The sequence below is a fragment of the Macrotis lagotis genome, chromosome 1, assembly GCF_037893015.1.
Source record: "Macrotis lagotis isolate mMagLag1 chromosome 1, bilby.v1.9.chrom.fasta, whole genome shotgun sequence".
Classification (NCBI taxonomy): domain Eukaryota; kingdom Metazoa; phylum Chordata; class Mammalia; order Peramelemorphia; family Peramelidae; genus Macrotis; species Macrotis lagotis.
The window spans coordinates 647,904,085-647,927,242 of NC_133658.1; the positions used below are offsets into that span (position 1 = coordinate 647,904,085).

General features: G+C 34.2%; 1 protein-coding gene across 11 annotated transcripts in view; it reads left to right on the plus strand.

Moving 5' to 3' along the window:
• The window catches only part of JHY (junctional cadherin complex regulator), a 117,821-nt gene that overhangs the window by 13,022 nt on the left and 81,641 nt on the right, over positions 1 to 23,158 (plus strand). For 10 of the 11 annotated variants that reach the window (XR_012474180.1, XM_074215305.1, XM_074215303.1 and 7 more), the window contains exon 3: positions 13,767 to 14,277. Coding sequence is in view for 10 of the 11 variants with exons in the window: in XM_074215305.1 (XP_074071406.1) it covers positions 13,767 to 14,277 (511 nt within the window). In the remaining variant the exon portion in view is untranslated. Of the gene's footprint in view, positions 1 to 389; positions 430 to 13,766; positions 14,278 to 23,158 lie in introns of all 11 variants that reach the window. The other variant, XM_074215310.1, reaches the window with a different exon arrangement.

Here is a 23,158-nt window from a genome sequence, read left to right on the forward strand (position 1 = left end):
CAGTCTAATAAGTATGCTATAGTACCTCAAAATTATTTTATTTCGCAGTTATCAATCTACTGTTTAAACATTTTCATATGGTTTTAGAAAGCTTTAATTACTTCATCTGAAAACTATTGATGTCTTTTGATCACTTATCAATTGGGGAATGATTTTTGACTCATCTCTCTACATATTTGAGAAATAAGGCCTTTATCAGAGAAATGCTTCAAAATTTTTTTCACAATTATTATTTCTATTTCCCTTCATCCAGGTCCCCATCCCTTACTCCTCCCCTCTCCCCGCCCCCCCCCCATCTATTCTATTCTCTCTCCAGGAAATTGATTTTAAAAAATGTTTTGATAATTGTATTTAAATATGATTGGTTTCATTTTATTTTATGCCCATAGGCTTCTCCAGACTGCCCAAGGGCTCCATGATATAAAAATGGTAAGGAACCCCTAGTCTAAATCCTTGATGACCTCATGTACTCTCCTAGTTTTAACTTTGCTTCTATGTATATAACTTAATACATCTGCAGCCATGACCTCTCTCAAGAACTACAGATTAGCATTTATAACCTATTGAACAAGAATGACCACCTGAAAATTCAAACTTAATATTACTAAAAGGAAACTCATAATTTCCCCTAAATCAAGAAATCTAATGATGTAATTTTGTTAAATACTTATTATATACCAGTGTTAAAAACAGAGTTTATGTATAATACCTGGTTTCATTGAAATACCAGTAAAATTGGAGAATGAGATATAAATATATGCGGGTGTATGTTTTAACTAATGCATAAAAATACATAAAAAGGCATTACAGTAAAAAGCAAGTGCTATATGAGGTCCAAAGGGAAAGGACATTATTGATGGATAACAGGGAAGTTGAGTTTTAAAGAATGATAGAATTTTAACAGCAAAAGATGGGGTAGAGGGAGCACATTCTGGGACTAGGGAGCAACATTCAAAAAAGGAAGAAAAAAAGAAGCAGCAACATTTAAAAAAGGAAGAAAACACAACAACCTCTTTATTTTCCCAGTTCTGAAAGTAGCATCCTCCTTCAAGCACCTTGATACGCAGTCATTCATATTATCTTCTGACTTTCCCTATTGTCACCAAATGGTAAAGATTCTTTATATTATCAAATCCACATACAAAATGAAGTCATTTTACCACCCTCTTTTAGCCTATTAACTCTTAAATTGTTATTATAACCTGTTAAAATAATAGCATATTTCTGTACTAGCAGTCCAGTTATCCCTTCTACACTGTGACTTTTCCCATCTTGGTTTCACTATATCTCTGGTCAGCATAAGAAATCAAAGGAAATTTTTGCTGAATTTTTCAGAAGCCAGACAGCATGCAAAGGCTAGCAAATGACACAGAAAAAAAGGTTTAAAAACTCAAAAGATGTATAAAATATATGTATAGTAATATATAGTATCAACTCAAATTTTATAACAAGTTTATATAAACTGCATAAAAGAAAATTCAGACTTCTCTGGTTCAAAGAGAGGGACAAAAACTTATACATGGATTACCAGATCCCAGGGGTACTATACCCTTAACCCCCTCATTGTGAAAGGCATAACTTTCAATCTGTCCTACATCCAATCACTCCCTCTCAACTACAGTTAAACTTTACAAATGATCTTTTGAACATTTCAAACTGTATATTTCTTTCTTTTTTAACTTAAGGCATTGAGGTTAAGTGACTTGCCCAAGGTCACACAACTAGGCAATTATTAAGTGTCTAAGGTAGGATTTGAACTCAAGTTTTCCTGATTCCAGGGCCAGTGCTCTATCTACTGCACCACCTAGGTGCCCTTTCAAACTGGATATTTCTTTGGCATCTCAAATTCTACATGTCCAAAACGGAACTAATTATTCTTCTACATGAAGCTTTTTCTATTCCTTTAACCTAGAATAATGATTTCTTCCTCCTTTGATTTCAAAACACTTTTTACTTCTTTATTTTTGTATCTCTTCCAATGCCTAATGGAGTGCATAACAGGAGGAATGGATTAAGTGTAGGAAAGGAAGAAGGAAGAAGGAAACCTACATTTTCCAAGTTACTATCATTCCTAATTTTTCATGACATAAGTCCTGGTACCTAAATAAATAAGATAAAATAAGATAATTTTCATAAAGAACTTTGCAAACTTTAAAGCGCTATATAAATACTAATAATTATTACTACTAAATTTCAGTTTCTCAATATTATATATCACAGTGTCATAGTATAATTCTCTGAGAAATTGTTACTCTCTGCTTTAATTACTCTTTGACATTTGTTCTTTGATTAAACATAGTATTATCATAATAGATGAGTAATCTAAGGAGCAATTAGAAGTTTTGTGTTATGAAGTATGTTTATTAAAAGGAAAATTACAGGTTAGAAGTATTAAAGTTGGGGTGGCTAAGTGGTGCAGTGGATAGAGCACTGGCCCTGGAGTCAGGAGTACTGGAGTTCAAATCTGGCCTCAGACACTTAATAATTACCTAGCTGTGTGGCCTTGGGTAAGCCATTTAACCCCATTTGCCTTGCAAAAAAAAAAACTAAAAAAAGTACTAAAGTCTATAGCAATTTCAGGTTTTGCTATCTGAGAGATTGCCCACTAGTTGTTTTTAATCCATTTAAAATCTGAAGTCGCTACTGATTATTTCAAAAATAGTAAATGCTGATTGGCACCACTGTGCACCATCATTTAAATAAACCAAAACTATATATTAGAACAGAATTTTGGAACCTTTTTTTTCCTGCCAAGGGCCATTTGGAAATTTATACTATCATTTGAGGGCCATATAAAATTATTAACTTAAAAATTATCCTACTATATTCAGTCAAACATTTAATTAATTCACCCTTCATTTTCTAGTCATAAGTGTTTTCCAGGACCAAATACTAATATCTTCTATAATAACAGAAAAAAGAGCTTTAATGTAATAAAATACAGTTGTATCTATACAGGCAGAGTAAAGAACTATTCAGTAATTCCATTAAAATGAATAGTTCAGTTATACAGGGATTCACTAAATAATTCCACCTAAAGTCATTTTCTCTTCCTCAGTCACAGACTTTGACTTTACCTCAAATGTCTATATGTATTTATGGATACGATGAAAACAATGGAACAAAAGATAACAAGACATCAATTACAAAGTGAATTTCATTGTTTCACCTCACTAAGATGATCATTTTGTGTAATACAGATTGTAGTAATGGAAGAACAAAAAGTATGTAACTTTATTTAGGGGAGAAAAACTCATCTAGTACACCCTGAAACATACAATATTTTGGATCTTCAATTTTCTTATCCCCTAAGCAGCAAAGATCACAGCTTTTTAAAAACCAGTCTGTTTCTTGAAAATTAGATGCTGAAAGATTACTTAGGGAGACAAAAATTAGTGAAATTAAATTGTTTTTATTTTCTGAGAAAGACATAATACCTTTTAAGAGAAAATGATAGCTTTAAGTGGAAACTAGACAAAACTTAAACCAAATATAAAATTAATTGTTTAGTAGCTAAGATTAGGATTTTTGAGCCCCCCCCAAAAAAATGACAGAACCTCTCTTAGAATAAGAACATGCACACAAAAGTCTTTAAATTCGAAAGTAGCTCTCATAAAAGAGCTCTAATTACAAATCACAGCCATTTATACCTGCCAAGTAACAAGGACAGTCTTAAAAGATCCATTTCACCTTTGTTGATGAAAACTGTATGTTAAAACAAATAGGTGATGGTGCCTTTGCAATAGCATAAGCACAGAAAGCAATAATACTCCACAGGAAACAAATCTAATGGTTGTAACAGAATATGATACTGAAGAACCCTATTGTGATCAGATTGTGTGCTTAGAAGCTCAATTGTATTATGTGGTCCAGGTCACTTACGATATTGGAACAAAATAAATGTAAAGTAACCCTTCATCAGTAATCATCTACACACAAAAGATGCACCTCTTTCCCCCCTATTTGATAAAAGGTTAGAGGAACAATGTGTATGCAACAGCTTTTGTTACTAAACAGACAACAGATGCCAGGTCTCCTCTTCAGATTCCTAGGTTAGTAATGGATGAAGAGAAGTGGAGGAAAAGGGGTCTCATATGCATATGCCATGATATTTGCTGGAGTTAATGGACTATATTTGAGTACTTACAGTGATAACTTCAAACAAAATAAAATCAAATTTCCATCTAATCAAAAGCCTCATATTCAGCATAGCATTCAGTCAAAAATTTACTAAAATTAGAGCATGTTTCTAGTACAATTAACATCCTTTGCACTCACAATAAAATATTCAATAACTGGCCATTTTGCCTGTTGAGGAGGTGAATAAAAGCATTGCTATTAATCATTTAGCTGTTATTTGTTTGCCACTTTATTTTAAGTAGGCAGTTAAATTGAAACTGCACATGTTATTATTGATTCAGGTTAAATTTAATCCTTTTAAACAGTACAATTATTCTCAATTTATATGGCATTAAATCTTTTATGCACGTGAAAAGCAAATTCAATTTTATTAAAGTATAAAGTTTTTAATGCTCCTTTAAAGTCATGTGACATGTTCCCAAAAGATTTCTGAATTCTATGTTCAGCCTAATTACTATCTAAAATTGCTTAATCAATGACATTTCAGTAATATGAAATAAACCCAAAAGTTAAAAATAACTTCAAACATATAAAATAAATGGCTACACAAATAAGCTGAAATAGTTCATGTAGGTTTTTTTCACATTCCAGAAAACAATTTTGAATTTATGCTTACTAGCTCTGTAAGCATGAATGTCACTTAATCTTTAGTTTCTTCATCTACAAAGTAAAGATATATATGAGTTACTACATATATGTAAAGTGCTATGCAAATTTTAAAGTACTATATCAGTTATTATTGTTGTTCACATCAGAACTATTACTTGCTTGTTGAAATATACTATTTATGTTTAAAATAGAGAAGCCAACCTAGTGTATAAGATTTTACTTTTTGTTTAGTACATGTATCTGACTGAACATTCCATTAGAACTAAATATGACTTCAAAAATGAGTTCAGGGTGGCTAGGTGGCACAGTAGATAGAACACCGGCCCTGGAGTCAGGAGTACCTGAGTTCAAATCCAGCCTCAGACACTTAATAATTACCCTAGCTGTGTGGCCCTGGGCAAGCCACTTAATCCCATTTGCCTTGCAAAAAAAACCTGAAGAAAAATGAGTTCAGAAATATAATTATAACATATTTAGCAGATGTTAACATCCAGTTGGAATTAAAATTAAGAAGCATTATAACTGACTTTTGCATGTGTTTAACATAGATCTTAAAAATTATCTGGGGGCAGCTAGGTGGCGGAGTGGATAAAGCACCGGCCCTGGAGTCAGGAGTACCTGGGTTCAAATCCGGTCTCAGACACTTAATAATTACCTAGCTGTGTGGCCTTGGGCAAGCCACTTAACCCCATTTGCCTTGCAAAAAAAAAAAAAAAAACCTAAAAAAATTATCTGGAAGCTTCATATCTTGAGTAGGAGTAGGTATTTTATAGAACACAGCACAAATCCATATGTATTTATTTTGACTATCCAATAAACCTATAATTGTAACCATATCTGCCTTATAACATTTGAGAATTGCTGCCTAACATAATTTCTTACATGATACAGTGGAATGAATCCTAAATCCTACCCTCTTCTAAATTTATCTGTTGAGACTACCATCATTCTCTGGGTCACTGATACTTGCTACATCAAAGTTTTTCCTCTGATACTTCCCTCTTATTTATTTATTCCATTCATTATATATTCCATTCACTCAGTTGCTAAATCTCATTAATTGTACCTCTCTGACACCTGCTATCTGTTGCTCATTCTTATTACCAGAGCCATTGTTCATGAGATCATCAGCTCTTGATTTGGTGCTAAAGAGCCACAACTTTGGAAGACTTTAAGGTCATTGATCTATGCTAATCCTCTCCTTAGGAAAGCCATGAACGCTAATAATATATGTCAAACAGATTTTTGTATGTGGTCAGTTTGGAAATTTGTTTTGCTTGACTGTGCATACTTGTTACTTATTATTGGATCGTGCATATCCTTCAAAATTTAGAACAAATGGGGGCGGCTAGGTGGTTCAGTGGATAAAGCACCAGCCCTGGAGTCAGGAGTACCTGGGTTCAAATCTGGTCTCAAACACTTAATAATTACCTGGCTGTGTGGCCTTGGGCAAGCCACTTAATCCCATTTGCCTTGCAAAAAAAACCTGAAGAAAAATGAGTTCAGAAATATAATTATAACATATTTAGCAGATGTTAACATCCAGTTGGAATTAAAATTAAGAAGCATTATAACTGACTTTTGCATGTGTTTAACATAGATCTTAAAAATTATCTGGGGGCAGCTAGGTGGCGGAGTGGATAAAGCACCGGCCCTGGAGTCAGGAGTACCTGGGTTCAAATCCGGTCTCAGACACTTAATAATTACCTAGCTGTGTGGCCTTGGGCAAGCCACTTAACCCCATTTGCCTTGCAAAAAAAAAAAAAAAAACCTAAAAAAATTATCTGGAAGCTTCATATCTTGAGTAGGAGTAGGTATTTTATAGAACACAGCACAAATCCATATGTATTTATTTTGACTATCCAATAAACCTATAATTGTAACCATATCTGCCTTATAACATTTGAGAATTGCTGCCTAACATAATTTCTTACATGATACAGTGGAATGAATCCTAAATCCTACCCTCTTCTAAATTTATCTGTTGAGACTACCATCATTCTCTGGGTCACTGATACTTGCTACATCAAAGTTTTTCCTCTGATACTTCCCTCTTATTTATTTATTCCATTCATTATATATTCCATTCACTCAGTTGCTAAATCTCATTAATTGTACCTCTCTGACACCTGCTATCTGTTGCTCATTCTTATTACCAGAGCCATTGTTCATGAGATCATCAGCTCTTGATTTGGTGCTAAAGAGCCACAACTTTGGAAGACTTTAAGGTCATTGATCTATGCTAATCCTCTCCTTAGGAAAGCCATGAACGCTAATAATATATGTCAAACAGATTTTTGTATGTGGTCAGTTTGGAAATTTGTTTTGCTTGACTGTGCATACTTGTTACTTATTATTGGATCGTGCATATCCTTCAAAATTTAGAACAAATGGGGGCGGCTAGGTGGTTCAGTGGATAAAGCACCAGCCCTGGAGTCAGGAGTACCTGGGTTCAAATCTGGTCTCAAACACTTAATAATTACCTGGCTGTGTGGCCTTGGGCAAGCCACTTAACCCCATTTGCCTTGCAAAAACCTAAAAAAAAAAACCAAAACCATAGAACAAATGTATTTCTTTCATGAAACCCCAATCAGAAGTAATTCCTCTCATGAACTTTCTTTATACCTTATTCATATCTTTTAAAAATGATTTTGTTATGAATTCAGTAATATTCTCAAAATAAATCAAATAAATATGGAATTAATCTGAACTATTTACATTTTTGAGAAACAATTGTATAACTTAAAATAATATATATTAAAATAAGGTAACATACTTTTAAAATATAATTCAATACTATCTTCCAAATGTATCACTGTATTTTTGACATTTGTTGCCTTTTCTCTCAAAATGCAATTCTTATCATTGTGTATCTTGTTCTTTTAAACATGCTGACTTGGGGCAACTAGGTGGTATAATAGATAGAGCACTAGCTCTGGAGTCAGGAGGACCTGCATTCAAATCTGGCCTCAGACACTTAATAATTACCTAGCTATATGATCTTGGGCAAGTCACTTAACCCCACTGCCTAGTAAAACAAAACAAAAATAAACAAATATGCTGACCTTCTTTTATATCCTTGAAGATTCTTAGGGATTTATATTTTATATTGTACTTTTGTTTCTAGTTTACATAGTTTAGTTTATATATATGCTTTATCTCTTCTACTAAATTATATTATTAAAAATGGATGTTATCTTTTTTGTATATTACCAGCACTTATCATTGTATCTTGAATACTGTAGGGACTTATGAACCTTAAAATTAGTATATAAATGTAAATTTCTGATGTTATGTTAGTAAGTTATTTGGTAACTAGCACTAAGCTAAATAGGCATCAGTAGGCTGAGGCTAAAAATGCTGGTGACCTTCCCCCAATCCCTGTCCTTACCTGCCCTCAAGGTTTGCCCTGTACTCATACCTCTGTGATACCATGTTTCCTATAGCAGTTTTGAGGATCTCAGTGCTATGGTTCTATGTACACTTCAGCTTCCTAGGGAAGTTCTATTTTTGACTGTAAGTTTAAGGGATTTTTCCTAGCAAGGAATGAGAAAGTAAAAAAGGTAACTTGGTATAAATATGAAACAGATGTGTAGTAAGTAGTTTTATTTCACACAGTGAGAGGAAATGACTTAGTAAATGGGAATCATAAAATGGTTATAATTGAGATATTAGAATTAAAACTTTTTTGGGATATTTGCAATAGGTAGCTATTTTACATTTCACCCTCACTGAATATAATTTATGAGCCCTATTTATGCCAAATGGGCTAGGGTTTTTTTTTTTTCATTTTTTCTTTTACTTTGCAATCTCTTACTGCCTCTGAGTCTGCTTCATTTTTTTTTTTTTTTTGTGGTCATAACTCTTTCAAAGACCAATGTTCCTTGTGCTCTGGTGCCCAAGTAGATAAAATCCAACTGCCTTTCAAGATCTCATAAGGCCCTATGGAAATACAAAACAGTCCCATCCCAAGCACCGTCTTGCCCAGAAGACCACAGGATTGGTCTGGTGGGGAAGTCTGGGGACTAAGCATATCCCTACCTTCCAGATTTCAGCTATCTTTATAACTTCCAGGCTGACAGAAAGAAGCCTAAGCAGCAGAGACTGCCTCTTTAGTCTGTCAACAACCAATTAAACAAATACTCATGGCCACCAGAAAAAGGGCAGAGGATATCTTAGAGGGTGTTTTTTACCATCTCTAAGGGGATGCTACAGTTGAATATGGCATAAGAAGTAGTAAATATATAAAAGGCAAAATGAAGCAATTTTTTTTAGTGGAAAGTTTTTTCACCTTTCATTTTCACAAAAATGAAACACAGTGCTGGTATTCCGTGTAGAAGATGCTATTAATTTTGTGTATTGAAAAGCATAGCTAAGAGAATTCAAAGGATTTTTTTAAATTAGTTCTTAAAGTGATTTAAAATTTTTTATTCATATAATTATTGATTGCTTAGATTTCTTCCTCTGAAATCTGCCTGTTCACTTTTTTGTGGATGTGATGGTTTATTTATATGAATCAACTAAAAAGCTAATTGAAACAACTTCAGGAAAGTTTCAGTATATAAAATAAATATAAATATGTTGTATTTGTAGAGCAATATTGAGTAATTCCATTTAAATTAACTATAGAAAACTGAAATATTTGGGAGTCTTTCTAACAAGAAACACAGAGGAACTTCACAAACATAATTATAAAACACTTTATACAAATAATAACATAATAACATAAATAATTAGAGAATATTAATTGCTCATGAGTAGACTGAGAATATAATAAATGACAGTATTTTAAATTAATCTACTTTTTCAGTGCCTTATCAATCAAACTACCAAATGACTACTTTATAGAGCTAGGAAAAATAATAATAAAATTCATCAAGAATATCAAGGGAAGGGGCAGCTAGGTGCTCAGTGGATAGAGCACCAGCCCTGGAGTCAGGAGTACCTGAGTTCAAATCCAGCCTCAGACACTTAATAATTACCTAGCTGTGTGGCCTTGGACAAGCCACTTAACCCCCATCTGCCTTTGCAAAAACTTAAAAAAAAAAGAATTTCAAGGGAATCAATGGGGGAAGAAAAGTGGGAAGAAGGGGACATAGTAGTTTTGTTTGTTTGTCTTATAGTTATTTACAGTCATGTCTAATTCTTTATGATTTATTAAAGAGTTTTCTTGTCAAAGATACTGAAGTTGTTTGCTGTTTCTTTTGCCAGCTTATTTTACAGATGAGAAACTGAAGCAAACAGAATTAAGTGATTTGTCCAGGATCATACAACTAGTCTGAGGCTAGATTTGAATTCAGGAAGATGAGTCTATTACTAGCACATTATCCAATGTGTTACTTAGCTACCTAGTACCAATCACAATACTGTGAAGCCATAAGTATCAGTTTGGTACTAAATAAGAAATATGTTGATCATTGTAACAGTTTAGATGTACAGTTTACAGAAACAAGCATAGTAATAATGTTTGATAAATCCCAAATCCCAACTCTTGGAGCAAGACTAAAACTATTACTATTACACTGTTACACAGTTGGAGGAACTGTGTAAAGCAATTTGGAACTGTGCCTATAAAGCTATTAAACAGTGAATACCATTTGATCAAGCTATACAACTATTAGGTCTATTTCTCCATAAAGAGGGAAAGGACCATATATACAAAATTATTTAGAGCAACTCTTTTCATGACGGCAAAGAACTGGAAACTGAAAGGGCATCCATCAGTTGAGGGAAGACTGAAAATGTTATGGTATTAATGTGAAGAAATATTATAGTGTTATAAGAAGTGATAAAGGGGATAGATTCAAACAAACTTTGGAAGACTTGTATGAATTGCTGCAAAGTGAAGTGAGCCAGAATCAGAAGAGCAAGTTCTGCAATTACAACAATATTGTGAAAACAAACAACCTTGAAAGACTTAGAAACTAACTGATCAACATAGTAAGCAACTACATTTCCATAGGACTTATAATGAAAACATGCTGCCCACCTCCCAATAAAAATCATGGATTTTAGAGTACAGATTGAGGTGAATTTTATGTTTATTTTTAGCATGGCCAATTTGTGAATTTGTTTTGTTTGATTATAAATGTTTATAACAATTTTTTCTTGCTTTCTCAATGGAAGAAGGGGGGAAGGCGGAAGGAGAGAATTCAGACTTGAAAATAAAATAAAATTGAATTTCAAAAAGAGAATTCATAAAAGGGATTATTCTAGTCAAGGAGAACCATAAGACCACAGGCTTAGAAATGAATGTGAGCCTGATATATTCAAAGGACAGTGAGTAGACCTGTCTGCCTGAAGTTGAGGTACCATGACAGTAAATAGGGATAGGATTAACAGTTTAATATTAGAAACTACACCAAGAGTGGGGGAAAAACTATATTGGAAAAAGTAATGGATTTGTAATGAAAGAATCTGGGTTTGGGTTCATATGCCAGCTCTAACATTTGCTACTTCTTTTTGACCTTGAACAAAACATATAATCTTTCTGGGTCTCAGTTTCCTCATCTGTAAAATATGGTTGTTGATAACCACTAGCAATTTAAATGCTCTCAAGAGTTTTGCTTCTTAGCATATACCTATAAAATAAAAAATTCTAAGTGACAATTGAGCAAAACTTGGGAATTTTGACTTTTTGCCCCAGGTTTTGGTTTGCATCAAATAATAGAATTTTAAACTCACATTAAGAGGAGTAAATTAGTATTAAGTAGATCATTAGTTTTGTTTACTTAGTATAAAATTATATCCTCTGTAAATGTGTATATCAAATGTCACAAAAAGTCGAGAAGATATTTTCTTTTTGATTAATGGATTGCAGCTACTGTACACAAGGAAGGAAAATCTCCCCCATTTTGCTTTTGAAGATCAAAGATGCCATATTCAATTATGCCATATTACTACTTACATTTTTTTCTTTTTTGGTTGAGAGTAGGAAATACTTTAAAAATTGAGATTGCTGTGGAAAGAAGAGTTCTACCTTGAATTTTAAGTTATAAGATTATTGATTGTTTAACTTTCTGTCAGAACTGTTTAGTTAACTTTGTATTCATCTGAAACTGTTCAGATGCTAAAGTATTCATTGTCTTCTCAGAAATATTTTGTTTGGAACTGACAGTACAAAAGCTGAATTAAAAAAAGTAAACCTATGGTTCATTCAGAGTTTTATCTTGGATTTTCTTTCTTATTTTGATTTAAATCCATTTATAGTCTATCTACACAGGATAAATGAAGTGTGAATTAAGTAATTATATAGGGAATTCAATCATTGTAATAACTACTGGATTATTTTGGTAAAAGCAACACTGCTTCCCCCCCAAAATATCAGATTTTGGGGCAAGTTTTACCCAGCTAATTAACTCAGTTCTGTATTTTGCTCTGTCTGTTTAGAAAATAAAATATTCATATAAAAAGTATTGCTTTAAAATCATCAATTAAAAAATAAATTAAATAATCATCAATTGAGTACAGTTTTATCAACAGGAGCTGATTGTAACAGCAATAGTGTCCTACGATCAGTTTAGCTAATCTCAGCAATATAAGGATTCAAAACATAGTCAAAGGTCTCATGATGAAAAATTCTATCCATAGACAGAATAAAAACTGATGGAGGTGGCTGGGTGGCGCAGTGGATAAGAGCACCAGCCTTGGAGTCAGGAGTACCTGGGTTAAAATCTGGCCTCAGACACTCAATAATTACCTAGCTGTGTGACCTTGGGCAAGCCACTTAATCCCATTGCCTTGCAAAAACCTAAAAAAAAAACTGATAGAGTTTGAATTCAGATCACAGCATACTATTTTTCACTTTTTTTTTCATGGTTTTTCTATTCTATTTTTTCTTTCACAACATGACTAATATGGAAATATATTTTACATGAGTGTATATATATATATACATACACATATATATATAACTTTTATTAAATTGCTTACTTTTTAAAAGAAGTAATTTAAAATTAATGAATATTAAATTATTTTATGTGTACAAATTACATCAGATTGCTCGATGCCTTGGAGAGAGAGAGAGGGTAAAAAGGGAAAGTGGTAAAAAAATGAGGAACTCTAAAACTTGCAAAAGGATAAATTTGAGAGCTATGAAATTGGAAAAAAATTAAAAATTAAACAATCAGTGTTAATATAATAAAAAATGAATGCTAAAAATTATCTTTGCATGTTACTGGGAAAAATAAAATACTTTATTTAAAAAAAACAATAACTGACCGCCCAATTCCTGTCAATGTATGTTCATCTTTGGTTATTATAGGTCACAAAGATTCAGTAGCAAAAACTATTACAGAAAACTTTTCTCTTCCATCTGTGTTTTGTTTTCTGGCATTTATAAATAAATTATAAAATTTTTATTCCATGTAGAACTGTTTGGTGTGAACCCTAAAACCTATAACCTTAAGGTTTAAAATAACAAAACAGGTGGAGACCATCCAAGATTTGGGAATGAGTTGGTCTGTTAAGTAAAAACAAAGAATAAAGAAAATTAACTTCTTTTGTAGCATAACTATGGAATTTGCATGATATCCCTCCCTAAAACTGATCTACAAAGACTCATCTTTGAACAATTAAATGAACTCTGACTGTCTCTTCCTGGGAGGATGGTCTCCTTTCATCCTGCTTGTTTTCCTCCTAAGTTTGTAATTAACATAGGGAGAAATATTTTGGGGTCTTAATTTTTATCTAGGGAGCAAGGTGACCCATATGAAACCTGAGCATTACCACAATTTAGTTTTGAGAAATTATTGCTTGATATTGGATAAATGAGAGTTCTTCATATTCAAGTTCACCATATTATTTTCTTCTGAGAAAGTTAAGTTTAAAATATTAATCCTTCAAGTTCAGACTACCATTATAGGTTATATTTAAACCTAAGATGCCTCTTCAGTTATAAAAGTATTGAAAGGAAATAAGATAGAAAAGAATGGTAATTTTGCAATAAGTTACTAAACTGAAACTCATGGTAAATATGTTCTGTTTAAAAATTCAACATTTCTTTTCTGCTTTGGCAGTCAGGAACTGTTAGTGGACAAATACTCAGATCTCCGGTATGACCCAAACTGGAAGAATAGCAAAGGAGAAATTTCAACTCTGAAAAGGTTGCAGCTGACTGAAAAAAGTTCCACACAAAACTTTTCTTGGGATCCACTCTATTCTTCTAAGGAAACATCATTTGAGCTGTCAAAGGAAAAAAATGACTTGGAGAAAAGCCCACAAAGTTCAGTTTCATTACTGGGCAGTGAATTTTTGAGCTCTAATTATGAACGTGGAGACCTCAACAGTGAGTCAATTTCATTTGTGAGTACTAGTGATTTAGGAGACAAATCAACCAATCTATCAGAACACATCAAGAGTTCAAGTTCACATAATGATGTCTTCCTACCAGGACCACGGCTTCGACCAAAGAAATCTAAACAAGATATTGTGGAAAAAAATAAAGTGACATTAGGATTATCAATACATAATACAGGTTCATACCTTTATCAGCACAATAAGAAAATGGGTGGCATTCATCCAGAGAAGGTAAGTAGTTTACTACTTAAAACTTTCTAAAGTGACAAAAAGAAATGTTATTGTTTGTTTGAAATGTAAGTTTTCCCTATATCATACTTTGAGTTCACGGTGTAATTTCATCTACAAAACTACAAACATAATAAATATTTTTATGTAGTATACTATGTTTTTCCACTCTTTTTACTATCAGTGAAGTTATTGTACTCTGTTCTTATATGAGATGCTTAGATAGTTAACAATACTCAAAATGATTGGAACCTAATTGGTTTTGTCATTTGATAAAGATCTTCAACGCTACATAATTGTTTTAAAAAACAATATATATTATTTTGAAGTAAGCTAGGAAGTTTAGTGGGTAGAATGCTGGGACTGGACAGAGTAAAATCCGAACTCAAATCTAACTTTAGACTTATTAGCTGTGTGACCCTGGGCAAGTCACTTCACCCCAATTTGCCTCAGTTACTCATCTGTAAAAACAGGAACATACTGGAGAAGAAAAATGGCAAAACACTCTAGTATCTTTACCAAAGAATACCCCCAAAGACAGATCCATGGAATTGTGTAGAGTCAGATATGACTGAACAACAACAACATAATCTATTTGATAAAACACAAGGCTGATAATTAGTATATTTGAACTACTCAATATTATTCAGTCCTGAGAAAAGGAGCTAATTAACTCTGTAACACAATTCTCAAAGTTGAAAGGGACTTCAAAAGCCAGTTTACTTAGGGAATTGACAAGCATTTATTAAGCCCCTACAGTGTGTCAGGTTTTGTTCTAGAGGTAAGCATACAGAAATAAAATGAACTGATCCTTGCCCTCAATGTCTCAGTCCTTTGGGGGAGATAACTCAAAAATCTGTGTAAAATAAATACAAGGTAGTTATGTGGGGGACCACCAGCAGCTGAGGATATCAGAAAGGACCTCAGATAAAGGATAACATTTCTACAGAGATTTAAAGAAAATTAAGATTTTTAAGAGATGTAAATTAGGAGGGAGTAAATACATTCTAGGCATGAGGCATGGAAATAGATTAAATATCCTATATGAGGAACAACAAGAAGACCAATTTGGCTGTACTGAAGATTGCATGAAGGGGAGGAGTAATGTACAATAGCCCTGGAAAGTTATGTTGGAACCAAGTTGTGAATGACTTTAATTATCAACCAGAAAAGTTTATATTTGATCCTAGAGGTAACAGGGAATCACTGGAATTTATTGAGAAAGGGGAGTGATACAATAAGATTTATATTTTAGAAATATCACTTTGTGGAGAATGGATTAAAGGTGGAAGACCTGAATGAAAAGAGACCAATTAGGGTGGCTGTTGTAAAAGCCGAGCCTAGAAGTTATGAGGGTCCAAATTAGAGCATTTTAAATGGAAAGTAGGGATGGATAAGAGAAATGTGAAAGTAGAATTAGCAAGACTAGATGACTGATTGAATTCAAGGGTGAGGTAGGAATGAGGAATTGAGGATGACACCTGGATTATAAATCTGGGATCTGGGGAAAATGCTATTACTCTTACATAATTAGGGGTGTTCTGAAGAGATAGGTATTTGGAGAAAAGCTAATGAGTTCACTTTTTGGATATGTTTAATTTGAGAAGCCCATGGAACATTAAGTTGAAAATATCCAAAAGACAATTGGTGTATATGATGGAACACTATTGTTTTATAAGAAATCGTGAGGGATGGGATTTCAGAGAAGCCTGATGCTGACTGAAGTGAGAAGAACCAGAACATTATACACATTAACAACAATATGGGGTGATGATTGACCCTGGTGGACTTGTTCATTTCAGCAGTACAATAATCAAAGACAATTTTAAAAGACTTGTGATGAAAGATAACATCCATATCCAGAGAAGGAATTGTAGCTTATTATCTTCTATTTTTAAAATTTGTTTATGTAGTGTCACTTTTTCCCTTCTAATGTTTTATTTCTTCTGTTTGGATCTGATTCTTCTCTCACAACATGTTCAATATTGAGCTATATTTAGCATGGTTATAAATATAGAGCTTATATCAGATTGCTTTCTGTCGGGGGAGGGGAGAGAAAAAGGGAGCAGAGAAAAAAATTATGAAATCAAAATTTTGCAAAAAAAAATTGGTAAAAACTACTATGCATGTAGGTGGAAAAACAAAATAATTTTTTTTTAAAAAGACATTTGGTGGGGGCAGCTAGGTGGCATAGTGGTTAAAGTATCGGCCTTAGAGTCAGGAGTACCTGAGTTCAAATCTGGTATCAGACACTTAATAATTACCTAGTTGTGTGGCCTTGGGCAAGCCACTTTAACCCCATTTGCCTTGCAAAAAACTAAAAAAAAAAAAAAAAGACAATTGTTATGTGAGATGAAAGATTAAGAAAAATAATAGTTGAAATTATTCCTGAATAAACACATTTCCTATAATATTCTAAACAAATGGTCATCTGAAATTTCTTTAATACCTCTAGTAAGGGGGGGACCAGTAACTCCTGAGGCAGTGTAGTCCACCTTTAGAAAGTTCCAGTTTTCAGTGAGTTTTACATGAAGCTTAAATTAAATCTTTACATCTTCCACCAATTGTTTCCTATTTCTGGCCTTCTGGTCAAAAAAGAGTAAGTCTAATTACTCTTCTAAGTGACAGCCCTTTAAATATTTGAGGATGACCAGCCTTCCACTGGGCAACTACCATGTTTCAGTGAATAGAGCATTAGGCCTGGAGTCAGGAATATCTGAATTCAAATCCAGCCTCAGACACTTACTATCTGGGTGACTCTTGGCAAGTCCCTTAACCCCTATTTGCCTTAGTTTTCTCATTTTATTAGATGAGAAAATAAGAATCTAAAGAGATCAATCAGTTAATCAATCACACACTGGAAAAGGAAATGGCAAATCACTCTGGTATCTTTGCTAAGAAAACCCCATAAACTAAATCTCGGGGTCACATAGAATCAAATATAACCGAATAAACATCTCTTTTCCAAGCTAAACAACCCCAGGGTTTTTTTGATCATCATGTGGATCTTAAGACCCTTTCCCATTATGATTGTCTTTTAATATTATAGATATAGGCTAAGCACCACAGAATAAAACTGAATTATTATTTCCTTGTCTTGAATATCATGGAGCCTAAGATATGCTATTTTGACTCATTGAGCTTGTAGTCTATGAAATCCACCTGATCTTTTTTTACATCTCTCTTCTTATATTGTAAAGTTGAATTTCAACTCAATGTTCTAGTTAGTCAGATCCTTTTTTAATTTGATTCTGTCATCCATTAGGTTAGTTATGCCCTCAGTCTTGGATTTTCTTTATATTTGATAAGTATGCCATCTATTTCTATATCAGAATTATTGATAAAAACACTGAACACTGAACTTAATGCAGATTGAGGGTTGAAAAAAGCTTATTAGATTTGGCAATTAAGAGATCATTGGAAACTTTTTTTAAAAAGTAGTTTTAGTTGGATGATGAGATTGGAAACCAGAGAATTGAGAGGAGAGGAAGTGGAGGCACTTTTTTGTAGACAGCCTTCTCAAGGCTCAAAAGAAGATATATATGGGATGATGATGAGGATGGATGACTCAAGTGAGGGCTTTTTGAGGATAGCTGAGACATGGACATGTTCATAGCTAATAGGACAGCAGAAAATAATGACAAATTCAAGATTAGTAAGAGAGTAGAGATGGTATTCTCTAATCTTTTGGAGAAGATGAATATGGAGTGTGAATCTATAGTGTGCATATCTTTGCCTTGGCAGAGAGAAAAATTACTTTATGTGAAACAAAGGTAAAGGAAGATAACAGGAGGCATCTTCTAAGTAAATTGAGAGAGAGTGGAGTGAAGGGGGAACTTCTAGTGTATAGCTTCAAATTTTTTCATTGAAATATGAAGAAAGATTCTCATCTAAGAGGGAGCTTTGGACAGTTTGAGAAAGGTTGAAAAGATTTGTAAGACACCTTAAGGTTAAAGGTACAGTAAGTTAATTAGGGAGGTATAAAAGGATTGCCTTGCCATAATGAGACTCCAATTGAGGTTGTAACATAAATTTGTAGTGAACTGACCATGGTTTGTGATATTTCTCTAGCTTTTTTCAGCTATATGCTAGATAAAGGAGCAGTGAACCTTAAGGGAGAGGACATGTAAAATTGAATTTATTTTTCAAAGGGTCAAGATGGGGAAATATGGGACATGAAGCTAGTGCAGGTGTGATAATCTGAGAAAGAATTGAGGGTTTGAATAATAGGAAGTCCCAGTGAGAATGAAAAATAGGGTTCGAATTGCAAGTCAGAAAGAGAATGACAACAGATAGTCAGCAGATAATGGAGATTCAGAATCCTTGTTATAGAAGGTGATGCATTTGTGCTTGATGGAAAGATCAAGGGTATTCAGATGACCTTTGTCACCAGAACCTCAGATGGGGAAAGAAAGTATTGTGAAATGAGTACATTGAGGAACTAGGCAGTTATGATGTTTGAGAGCATATCATCATGTATGTTCAAGTCCCCTACTGTGAGGGCTAGAGTTGGGGAGGAAAGAAAAACTGTGCTAGGCACTGATCCAACTGAGGACAGAAGAGAAGTGTTCTGTAGGTTGATAGAAATAGCTGTCAGAATTTTGTTAGGATAGTAAATATGGATGGAGTCCACCTTAAAGGAGAAAGGGTTCTGGAGGAAGAATCTGGCAGTGACAGTGAAGAGCAGTATTCCAATCCCCCCTCTTTGGACCAGTGAGTCAGAGGAATGAATTAAAGTACAACTAATGCTAGAAAGTGAGGCCAGGAAGGCTGTCTAACCGGGGAACAGTGAAAGCCAGAAGGTGGATGGAATAAGAATGGAAAAGATTCAGATGAAAGCAGATTTGTTACCTATTAGGTAGGCATTCCAGAGAGTATAGTGAGTAGCTTTAGAGAAGGATATTGACAGACTGGGATTGAGAAAAAGTGGGAATAAGGTATCAGACAGTAAGGGAATGGAGAATGGGGTGTGAATGATGAGAGCTGTGAGAGCTGTGGGTTCAAAATTACTGGGATTGTGAGGATATATTTCAGTGGGAGTTTGTTAATCACTGAGGAATGTGTTCTGGTAATTTATCAGTATCTCTAGTGGTTTGGCCTTAGGCTGGAGCACTCTTTGGCAGCTCAGATCAAGAGGGAATAAATTTCTTCCAAAACAGAAGTCTAAGCAGGAGATATAATTAAATGGTATTCTTATTAATAGCATTTTCTCCCCTTACCACAAAGATAGGTGTATGTGATGGAATACTTTAGTGATTTGTCTGAAATTACAAGGATTTGAACCTGTTTTCTATATATAAATATAGTACACTTTCCATTGCATCAACACTGTCTTCCTACCATAAAAGTTCTACCACTAAAGTCATTGGTTTAAACCTAGGTGGGATCAGTTATTATGTGGCTATAGATTAGAATTCTAGTATGAGCAAGCCTTCTGGAAAATATATGCTCACGATTAAAAAGAAAATATGAATAAGTGAATACAAATGAATCAACACAAATCTATCCCGACCACTGAAAAATAACTTAAACTTCATGCTGTATAATGGGGGTAGGGGGTGGGGAAGGGCAAGGACACCTTCTGTAGTGTCATCTTCATATATGAAGGATAGCATTATTACATTAAATGTGAAAGCTCTTAGAGCACTTCAGAATACAAGGTTTTATTATTAAAAACTTATGTTCCAATCAGGAAAGCAGAATGATCTACCTTGAAACCCCTTTAGCCATTTTTTTGACTAGTATAGATAAGATGGATAAATAGTTGGTGTGTTGCTTAAAGTTTAAGAAACCAATGCTATAATCTTAGAGAATTAGGTTGCATTTTTGTGTTTATAATCTAATCATGAAACAAACAAAAAGAACTGCTGTAGTATCTGGCTTATCAAGATGAATGCTTCAGTTTTGAAGGCATGCTTTCAAGGTTATTGAAGCAAATTTATACTTGAACACATTGTTTTTAAAACAAATTTCAGGGGATGGTTAGTGGTGCAATGGATAGAGCATTGGCCCTGGAGTCAGAAATAACCTGAGTTCAAATCCAGCCTCAGACACACAGCCTAGCTGTGTGACCTTGGGCAAGCCACTTAACTCTCAAACAAAAGCTCTAAGAGCTTTTACCTTGCAAAAACCAAAAAAAAAAAAAAACCCAAACCAAATTTCATGTGTTATTGTGATTATGTGAGGATGTCATACAACCTTGAAATATTTAAATACTTTAAATTTTTTTAAATTTTCTAATGATATCTTACGTTTTTACATAACCTTCATTTCCATATAAGTCATTCTCCTCCCTTGACATGAAGAGTCATCCCTTGTAATAAATAAGAGAGGAAAAGAGCAGTTCAGTAAAATTAACCAATCCATCCACAAGTTTTAAAATAATATGCAGAGAGACCCATAGTCTCTCACTTAAGTGAAGCTTAGCCAAGTTTGATCACTACTTCTTCATAACATTCTGTTCCTTGGGGAGTTGTTATTTCCACGTACATTATCCTAGTATATTGTTTTCCTGGTTCTACTTACTCCACTTTGCAACAGTACAGAAAAATCTTCTCATGCTTTTCTGTATCTTCATGTTTCCCTCTTTTAATTATTTCCTATGAATCCTGTCACATAGCTTTCTTTGTATGTATTTGTTTGTCTGTTGTTTACTCCATTAGACCGTTAAGTTCTTGAGGGCTAGGGCTGTCTTTTTTGTATTTCCAGCAGTTAGCACAGTGCCTGGCATATATAATAGGCACTTAATGAATGTTTATTTAATGAAATTCATCATTTCTTATATAGTAATAAATAGTATAATACATTTATCTGTCACAGTTGTTTAACCCTTCTTCAAATCAATAAATTTCATTTTGTTTCCAGTTTTTGCTAATGCAAAAAATACCTTTTTAAGCATTCTTTTGTTTATGAGACTTTTCTATCTTTTCATGTCCTTCGGTTATACATATGACTGTGTGGGATCTCTGTGTCAAGGGGTATAGAAATTTGTCAGTTTATTAGCAAAATTACAAATTGCTTTTTCGAATGGTTGGACTAATTCATGGTTCCACCAAATATGTGTTAAAGTATTTGTCTTTTTACCATTCCTCCAACTATTCCTATCTCTTCCAATCTCTGTCAGTTGAGAGGTAAAGCCTCAGAGTTGTTTTGATTTTCATCTCTCTTAATGTTAGTGATTTAGAGCAATATTTTATATGGTGCTTTATAGTTGGAAATTTTTTTGAAAGCTACTTATTTAAAGAGATAGGTTTCTATAGTGCCAAAGAAAAAGGAAAAACTCTAAAAAGAACAGATGTAGGATGAAGGAAGTCACAATGAGGAATGCAAAATAAAAAGGGAATGAGGAGTAGTAGGATTGAGCCAAATGGGAAAGAAAAGAGATAAGAAGAATGGACCATTTGCCCCAGAAGATTTAACTCTGAATCACAGGAATTTATGTAACTGGAGGTATGAATTTGCTGATTGTAAGATTAGGAAAGGATCCTTGGTTGAAACCACTCCTTTCTAGTGATAAAGAGCAGCTTTGGAAGGGGATTATCTCTATTAGCAGTCTCCAGGTAGAGAAGGGGAGTTTGGGCCAGAGGTCTGGATTCCCAGGGATCATACTGAATTTATATGTAGTACTAGCTCAGCCAACATGCTGAGGCATGGAGGGGCATTCAGGGACATGCTCTTGGCTTTGTGTCAGGCATGCTGTTCAAGGTATTTCCTTTTGGCATCTTTTCTGATGTCTTTAGCCTTAGTTAGGCTAGCATCAGGTCTTTGGGGGCACCCAACTAGACAACACTAGAACTTTACATTCTTTTTGGCTTTGGATATATTATCAGAAGTGCAACTCTATAATGTCCTCCACACGTGCTTCCTCTATTCTAGGTAATATAAGTGACTCCCTCTCTCCTCTAAGATCAAATATAAACTCTACTTGGCTTTTAAAGCCCTTTACTACCTGACCCAGCATATCTTGCCAGCCATATTTTATGTTACTCCTCTTCCAACATTTCATGATCTAATCCACAGTTGGGGAGCCTTTGAAGCTATCAAGCTCTGTTTAATTAATTCACCCCTAAAAATCTCCTAGAGTTATTGAATTCTGAGTCTCATCTGCAGTTGCCTTGGCAGTGCCACTACATGATTTTGTGGATCATATGTCTCTGCCCCTGGTCTGGTCAAACAAGTCTTTTCTCTGTTCCTCACATACAACACCTATGTTCCAATTCTATGACTTTGCACCAGCTATCACCCATGTCTGAAATTCTCTCTCTCTTTCCTTCCACCTCCTCGAATCTCTCACTTCTTTCACAGTGTTGCTTCAACATCATCTTTGTACATGAAGCCCATCCCAACCTCTGCTGCTGATGCTCTCCCTTCTCTAAAAACCTGGCATTCTTGTATTTACTTTATCGATATTTGGGTGAGATCCTTGAGGGTAGAATGTTTCAGTTTTTGTATTCCCAACATCTTACAGAGTACTTGGCACATAGTAGGTTCTTAATACCCTTTTGTTGCCTTTTTATTAAGATCTTTGGGTGTGCTAGACACTGTGCTAAGTTCTAACCATACAAAGAAAGCAAAAATACAAGATCTCAGTCTTCAAGGAGTTGATATTCTAATGTGGAATATAATATACTAACAACTGGGTATATACAAGTTGTTTACTCAGTCACCCTGGGGGCTGCTGAATTCCACTGCTGCTTTCAGTGGAGAAATGACCCTATGGCCTGGGCTGCCTGTGCAGAGCTGTAACTACAGCTCCCAGTGTAACCACACCTGCTGCTTCACCACTTGCCTGTCACTACAGGACTTTGAGGAATGGTTGAGTGAAGTCTTTTGTTTTGTGCATAAATTGGATGTAAGTGAGATAGAACTGCATGAAATCAACTGC